At 40.1% G+C, this 9,113-nt stretch overlaps 1 protein-coding gene across 1 annotated transcript in view; it reads right to left on the bottom strand.

Annotated features, from left to right (window-relative positions):
• Positions 1-8,141: 8,141 nt before the first annotated feature.
• The window catches only part of crebl2 (cAMP responsive element binding protein-like 2), a 1,298-nt gene continuing 326 nt past the window's right edge, over positions 8,142-9,113 (bottom strand). The window contains exons 2-3 of the mRNA XM_079236203.1: positions 8,568-8,762; positions 8,142-8,481 (exon numbers count right to left, since the gene is read on the bottom strand). Coding sequence (XP_079092329.1) covers positions 8,356-8,481; positions 8,568-8,762 — 321 coding nt within the window. The 3' untranslated portion in view covers positions 8,142-8,355. The remainder of the gene's footprint in view (positions 8,482-8,567; positions 8,763-9,113) is intronic.

The raw sequence follows: 9,113 nt of genomic DNA, 5'->3' as shown, positions 1-9,113 counted from the left end.
TACTGGTGTTATACTGGTGTTATACTGGTGTTATACTGGTAGTATACTGGTGTTATACTGGTATTATACTGGTAGTATACTGGTGTTATACTGGTGTTATACTGGTGTTATACTGGTGTTATACTGGTAGTATACTGGTAGTATACTGGTATTATACTGGTGTTATACTGGTAGTATACTGGTAGTATACTGGTATTATACTGGTGTTATACTGGTGTTATACTGGTGTTATACTGGTAGTATACTGGTAGTATACTGGTGTTATACTGGTATTATACTGGTGTTATACTGGTGTTATACTGGTAGTATACTGGTAGTATACTGGTGTTATACTGGTGTTATACTGGTAGTATACTGGTGTTATACTGGTGTTATACTGGTAGTATACTGGTAGTATACTGGTGTTATACTGGTAGTATACTGGTGTTATACTGGTATTATACTGGTGTTATACTGGTGTTATACTGGTAGTATACTGGTGTTATACTGGTAGTATACTGGTGTTATACTGGTGTTATACTGGTGTTATACTGGTAGTATACTGGTGTTATACTGGTAGTATACTGGTGTTATACTGGTATTATACTGGTGTTATACTGGTATTATACTGGTATTATACTGGTGTTATACTGGTAGTATACTGGTAGTATACTGATAGTATACTGGTGTTATACTGGTGTTATACTGGTGTTATACTGGTAGTATACTGGTGTTATACTGGTATTATACTGGTAGTATACTGGTGTTATACTGGTATTATACTGGTGTTATACTGGTGTTATACTGGTAGTATACTGGTGTTATACTGGTATTATACTGGTGTTATACTGGTAGTATACTGGTGTTATACTGGTAGTATACTGGTAGTATACTGGTAGTATACTGGTGTTATACTGGTGTTATACTGGTATTATACTGGTGTTATACTGGTAGTATACTGGTGTTATACTGGTAGTATACTGGTGTTATACTGGTAGTATACTGTGTTATACTGGTGTTATACTGGTATTATACTGGTGTTATACTGGTGTTATACTGGTGTTATACTGGTAGTATACTGGTAGTATACTGGTGTTATACTGGTAGTATACTGGTGTTATACTGGTATTATACTGGTGTTATACTGGTGTTATACTGGTATTATACTGGTAGTATACTGGTAGTATACTGGTGTTATACTGGTATTATACTGGTGTTATACTGGTAGTATACTGGTAGTATACTGGTGTTATACTGGTATTATACTGGTGTTATACTGGTGTTATACTGGTAGTATACTGGTGTTATACTGGTGTTATACTGGTAGTATACTGGTAGTATACTGGTGTTATACTGGTAGTATACTGGTAGTATACTGGTGTTATACTGGTAGTATACTGGTGTTATACTGGTATTATACTGGTGTTATACTGGTGTTATACTGGTATTATACTGGTGTTATACTGGTAGTATACTGGTGTTATACTGGTAGTATACTGGTAGTATACTGGTGTTATACTGGTATTATACTGGTGTTATACTGGTGTTATACTGGTAGTATACTGGTGTTATACTGGTAGTATACTGGTGTTATACTGGTGTTATACTGGTGTTAAACTGGTATTATACTGGTAGTATACTGTGTTATACTGGTGTTATACTGGTGTTATACTGGTAGTATACTGGTATTATACTGGTGTTATACTGGCATTATACTGGCATTATACTGGTGTTATACTGGTGTTATACTGGTGTTATACTGATAGTATACTGATAGCATACTGGTATTATACTGGTGTTATACTGGTATTATACTGGTATTATACTGGTGTTATACTGGTATTATACTGGTGTTATACTGGTATTATACTGGTGTTATACTGGTGTTATACTGATAGTATACTGGTATTATACTGGTGTTATACTGGTGTTATACTGATAGTATACTGGTATTATACTGGTATTATACTGGTGTTATACTGGCATTATACTGGCATTATACTGGTGTTATACTGGTGTTATACTGGTGTTATACTGGTGTTATACTGATAGTATACTGGTATTATACTGGTATTATACTGGTGTTATACTGGCATTATACTGGCATTATACTGGTGTTATACTGGTGTTATACTGGTGTTATACTGATAGTATACTGATAGCATACTGGTATTATACTGGTGTTATACTGGTATTATACTGGTATTATACTGGTGTTATACTGGTATTATACTGGTGTTATACTGGTATTATACTGGTGTTATACTGGTGTTATACTGATAGTATACTGGTATTATACTGGTGTTATACTGGTAGTATACTGGTGTTATACTGGTATTATACTGGTGTTATACTGGTGTTATACTGGTGTTATACTGGTATTATACTGGTGTTATACTGGTATTATACTGGTGTTATACTGATAGTATACTGGTGTTATACTGGTGTTATACTGGTAGTATACTGGTGTTATACTGGTAGTATACTGGTGTTATACTGGTGTTATACTGGTATTATACTGGTGTTATACTGGTATTATACTGGTGTTATACTGGTAGTATACTGGTAGTATACTGGTAGTATACTGGTATTATACTGGTGTTATACTGGTGTTATACTGGTGTTATACTGGTAGTATACTGGTGTTATACTGGTGTTATACTGGTAGTATACTGGTAGTATACTGGTGTTATACTGGTGTTATACTGGTATTATACTGGTGTTATACTGGTAGTATACTGGTAGTATACTGGTGTTATACTGGTAGTATACTGGTGTTATACTGGTATTATACTGGTGTTATACTGGTAGTATACTGGTGTTATACTGGTATTATACTGGTGTTATACTGGTAGTATACTGGTAGTATACTGGTGTTATACTGGTGTTATACTGGTATTATACTGGTGTTATACTGGTAGTATACTGGTAGTATACTGGTGTTATACTGGTAGTATACTGGTGTTATACTGGTATTATACTGGTGTTATACTGGTAGTATACTGGTGTTATACTGGTAGTATACTGGTGTTATACTGGTAGTATACTGGTAGTATACTGGTGTTATACTGGTAGTATACTGGTGTTATACTGGTAGTATACTGGTGTTATACTGGTAGTATACTGGTGTTATACTGGTATTATACTGGTGTTATACTGGTAGTATACTGGTAGTATACTGGTGTTATACTGGTGTTATACTGGTATTATACTGGTGTTATACTGGTATTATACTGGTGTTATACTGGTGTTATACTGGTAGTATACTGGTGTTATACTGGTATTATACTGGTGTTATACTGGTAGTATACTGGTGTTATACTGGTATTATACTGGTGTTATACTGGTGTTATACTGATAGTATACTGGTGTTATACTGGTGTTATACTGGTAGTATACTGGTGTTATACTGGTGTTAAACTGGTGTTAAACTGGTATTATACTGGTAGTATACTGGTATTATACTGGTAGTATACTGGTAGTATACTGGTAGTATACTGGTGTTATACTGGTATTATACTGGTAGTATACTGGTGTTATACTGGTAGTATACTGTGTTATACTGGTAGTATACTGTGTTATACTGGTGTTATACTGGTATGTGTGTATTAAACTGGTATGTGTGTATTATACTGGTATAAAAATGGTGTGTGTGTGTGTATATTACACACACACACAGAGGTGAAACCAGCTCAGACCGGTTCGCACGAGACATAAAGACATTTCACATGTAGCAAATAACTAACAACAAAAAGACACTTATGAGGAAGTGAGAGTTCCCCTGGTGACCTTTGACCTGTGAAGTCTCAACCAATAGACACAGACCTGTGTGTGGTTCCCCACTAAGCCCCGCCCACATCCTCAAAGCTACAATCTCTCTCCTGACCAACAGGGGGCGACTCCTCTGGTTGTATAGAAGTATATGCTTCATGTTAGTTAATGAAGGAGCTGAGGAGATAGTGAAGGAGCTAGTGAAGGAGCTGAGGAGTTAGTGAAGGAGCAAGTGAAGGAGCTGAGGAATTAGTGAAGGAGCTGAGAAATTAGTGAAGGAGCTAGTGAAGGAGCTGAGAAATTAGTGAAGGAGGTAATGAAGGAGCTGAGGAGTTAGTGAAGGAGTTAATGAAGGAGCTGAGGAGTTAGTAAAGGAGCTGAGGAATTAGTGAAGGAGCTGAGGAGTTAGTGAAGGAGTTAATGAAGGAGCTGGGGAGTTAGTAAAGGAGCTGAGGAATTAGTGAAGAAGCTGAAGAGTTAGTGAAGGAGTTGAGGAGTTAGTGAAGGAGCTGAGGAGTTAGTGAAGGAGTTAGTGAAGGAGCTGAGGAGTTAGTGAAGGAGTTAGTGAAGAAGCTGAGGAGTTAGTGAAGGCGCTGAGGAGTTAGTGAAGGAGTTGAGGAGCTAGTGAAGGAGTTAATGAAGGAGCTGAAGAGTTAGTGAAGGAGTTAATGAAGGAGCTGAGGAGTTATTAAGGAGCTGAGGAATTAGTGAAGGAGTTAGTGAAGGAGCTGAGGAGTTGGTGAAGGAGTTAATGAAGGAACTGAGGAGCTAGTGAAGGAGCTGAGGAATTAGTGAAGGAGCTGAGGAGTTAGTAAAGGAGCTGAGGAATTAGTGAAGGAGCTGAGGAGTTAGTAAAGGAGCTGAGGAATTAGTGAAGGAGCTGAGGAGTTAGTAAAGGAGCTGAGGAATTAGTGAAGGAGTTAGTGAAGGAGCTGAGGAGTTAGTGAAGGAGTTAATGAAGGAACTGAGGAGTTAGTGAAGGAGCTGAGGAGTTAGTGAAGGAGTTAATGAAGGAACTGAGGAGTTAGTGAAGGAGCTGAGGAGCTAGTGAACGAGTTAACTGCTCGATGTGACCGACTGACCGCCGAACTCTTATAGAAACACGGCGGTGACGTCACCGCCGGTGTGACCGTTAACGGAACCTTACTGCTCGAGCTCTCAGACATTTTAACGGCTCACTCACCGTTTAGAAAACTCGACGTCAAAAAGTCCCAAACGGCGTTTCAGCCGCGCGTTCTGAGCCGGAAGGAGAGACTAAAGGAGGAGAAGAAGAGGAGGAGAGGAAGAGGAAGAGAAGAAGTCCTCGCGCTGCCATGAGCGATGAGGTCACTGCGTTAAAAATAAAAGGATGTCGTCATCGCAGCTCCAGTCAAACGGACGCAACAGGTTTCTTAAAGGCGCATGCGCAGTCATGAGACTGAGCCGACAGAAACCCGCCGCGCGCCTTAAGGCTCAGACTGTCAGCTATATGGGAGACAAACACCGACAAACACTCATGTCCCACTCTACGCTATATATACAGTTATAAGTAGTATAATGATCTGAGTCTTCTACTCCTGTTCTTATTGTTTTATTTATCTCATTTGTTGTTCTATTATTTTATTAGTTTTATTGTTTTTTTTATTGTGTTTTTTTGTGTAAAGTGACTTTGAGTGTCATGAAAAGCGCTATATCGATTAAATGCATTATTATTATTATTATGAAGAAGGAAAACGCCGGAAACCGGTGGATTGCTCCCTCCAGGTGGGGACAAACTGCCTACCCCAAGCGAAGGAGTTCAAGTATCTCGGGGTCTTGTTCACGAGTGAGGGTAAGGTGGAGCGGGAGATCGACAGACGGATCGGTGCGGCTGCAGCAATAAAACAGGCGCTGTACCGGTCCGTCCTGGTGAAGAGCAGCTGAGCCGGAAGGCGAAGCTCTCCATTTACTGGTCGGTCTATGTTCCAACCCTCACCTATGGTCACGAACTCTGGGTCGTGACCGAAAGAACGAGATCTCGAATACAAGCGGCCGAAATGAGCTTCCTCCGCAGGGTGGCCGGGCTCACCCTTAGAGATAGGGTAAGGAGCTCGGACATCAGGGGGGAGCTTGGAGTCGAGTCGCTGCTCCTTCGTGTCGAAAGGAGTCAGCTGAGGTGGTTCAGCATCTAGTCAGGATGCCTCCTGGACGCCTCCCATTAGAGGTTTTCCAGGCACGCCCAACTGGTAGGAGACCCCGGGGAAGACCGAGGACACGCTGGAGGGATTATATCTCCCGGCTGGCCTTGGAACGCCTCGGGATCCCAGAATGAGCTGGAAAGTGTTGCGGGTGAGAGGGAAGCCTGGGTCGGCCTGCTGGACCTGCTGCCACCGCGACCCGACCCCGGATAAGCGGCTGATAATGGATGGATGGATGGATGGATTATGAAGAAGGACTGGAAACAGAGGAAGAAGAACTGGGAACACAGGAAGTCTGATGGCGACCCTGCAGACAGAACGCAGGGCAAACTCCACCTGCGGAGGACGACCATGAGATGCTGATTGAAAGCTGGAATAGTTTTGATAATGTTTGTGTTTGATCTCAGAAAATGAGATGATAGAAAATAACAAACTAAGTATCACAAAGTCACATTGACTTAAAATACATGTATAATAACATTTATTTTATTGGACAGATCATCACTATTTATAAATCGAACATTAAATCTGTCAAAATGTAGCAACGCAGGAACATCTTTAAAATTATGAGATCAGATTTGGCATTTAAAGAAAATGTTTTATAAATATTGTAATACTCGTTTATATTGATATCCTTTAATAAAACCTTATTAAACATTATTGTATCATTTTGATCGCTCTTGTCTATGAATAAAGGGTCTTATGTTATGGATCAGGTGATCATTAACCATCCAGTGAGGAAGATGATCTCACACAGAAACTCTTCGTCGGTCAGAGACATTTTATTTGAAGTTATCGCTGCAAAGCTTCAAAATAAATCATTAAAGTGCACAAAGCCTCAACAACGAATATGATTATTAATCTGCAACAAAGTAACAACGTTCAAGCTCAAATATAAAACACACAAATACAAAAATATATCCAACACGTACTACTATTAATATTACTATTAATATCAATAGTAATATGAATAGTAATATTACTATTACTACTATTACTCTGCAGGACGGCGTGACGCATGAATCCATCAACGGCATCTGTCTGATTATGGGAGGAGCTTCAACGTTATGGGAGGAGCTTCACCATTATGGGAGGAGCTTCACCATTATGGGAGGAGCTTCACCATCATGGGAGGAGCTTCACCATTATGGGAGGAGCTTCACCATCATGGGAGGAGCTTCCCCATCATGGGGCGAGCTTCACCATCATGGGAGGAGCTTCAACGTTATGGGAGGAGCTTCACCAGTATGGGAGGAGCATCAACGTTATGGGAGGAGCTTCAACGTTATGGGAGGAGCTTCAACATTATGGGATGAGCATCGAAATTGTGGGAGGAGCATTGACATTATGGGAGGCGCTTCACCATCATGGGAGGAGCTTCAACATTACGGGAGGAGCTTCAATGTTATGGGAGGGGCTTCAGCGTTATGGGATGAGCTTTAGCATAATGGGAGGAGCTTCAGCATTATAGGAGGAGTATCAACATTATAGGAGGAGCTTCAGCATTATGGGATGAGCATGGACATTGTGGTAGGAGCATTGACATTACGGGAGGAGCTTCAGCATTATGGGAGGAGCTTCAACATTATAGGAGGAGCTTCAGCATTATAGGAGGAGCATCAACATTATGGGAGGAGCTTCATTCTTGTGGGAGGAGCTTCAACAACCAACACAACAGGAAGTATTTGAGTGTGAACTTTAAGGAGAGGAATATTTCTGTCAAACATCTGACAGGAAAATTAAACATTAGAGAAGTTTAAATGTCTTTTAAGAAGTTTTAACGAGCAGAATTTATGGATTTGATTGACAAAAGTCAATAAAATATATATTTAATGGATAAAAGATTTGATCTTTCTTGTATTTAAAACGTGAGATTTATTATTTTTATGAATTCATCTTGTTTTTCTGTCACTTTCTCTTTTGGAAACTTAAGGAATTTGGAAGGAATAATCAATAAATCTGATCACCTGTTGGCTCCTCCCCTTTCAGCAGCCGAAAGCCAATGAGCTTCGTCCGCTCTGATCATTTGTAAACATTGTTATTGATGAAAGGTTTTCCATTTATTAAAGTTTGAGGCAAACTCTTCATGTTTCAGCTATATATATATATATATATATATATATATATATATATATATATATATATATATATATATATATATATATTAATGTGTTACCATTGATTAATTATTAACTCGTCCACGAAACGATAACATTGTTATGAATAATTCCTGCTGCTCGTTGTAAAATTATGATGAAAAGTATCGATGGAATATTAATAATAAACACGACTGAAGAAAAGTTTCTTAAACAGAAACAACTCAGAGCCTCAGGTGTACGACGAAGAGGAGGAGGAGGACGAAGAGGATGATGATGATGAGGAGGCTGAGTTGGGTTGTGTGTTATTGTTTAGCGCGTAGCGCCGCGTAGCCGCTTCCTGTCACGTGACCTCAGCTGATGCTCTTCCTGGTCTTGGTGCTGCTTCCTCCTTGAGGCTTCAGCTCGTCTCCGGTCAGCAGGGCTTTGATCTCTGAGGGGATTTTACCCTGATCCATAGCAGAGCACCACTGCTTGTACTGGAAAGAGAGAGAAAGACATTACACAGAGAGAGAGAGAGAGAGAGAGAGAGACACACACACACACACACACACACACCCCTCACCATCTCCAGCTCCTCCCTCAGGGCGCAGATGGCGCGCTCCTTGCTGGACACCAGCTCCTCCAGGTACTGGTACCTCAGCTTCTTCCGGGCTCTGCACTCTCTGGCGCTCTGCCGGCTGCGCTCCAGCTTGGCCTTCAGGTCGATCTTCGCCGGTTTGCGTCCGCGTTTCCCCGGTTTCTTCACTTTACCAGCCACCTGCACGACAACGTGCTGGTCACTTATTCATCAAAACCTAATATCATCTTCAGATTTTGACATGTTTAGTATCCAGTCTGTCGTCATGGAAACAACCAGCACTGGATACCAACAAGTACATTATGAAGTACTGGACTAGTACAACTCGGAGGTACTTGTACTTTACTGTAGTATTTCATGCTACTTCCTACATTTAAGTGATGAAGACGTTTAAGTGATGAAGACAATGATTGTAATAAAGTGAATACTTTAGTACTTTTACTAAATTATTATATAACGTTACATATATGCACACTATTGAATGCAGTACATTTAATGTACTTTTACTGCAGTAGTACTTTGTTTCTGGTG

This window comes from Taurulus bubalis (assembly GCF_910589615.1).
Source record: "Taurulus bubalis genome assembly, chromosome: 20".
In the NCBI taxonomy this organism is placed as follows: domain Eukaryota; kingdom Metazoa; phylum Chordata; class Actinopteri; order Perciformes; family Cottidae; genus Taurulus; species Taurulus bubalis.
Note: the sequence above shows the minus strand (reverse complement) of the source record. Positions and strands in the feature narration are given on the sequence as shown.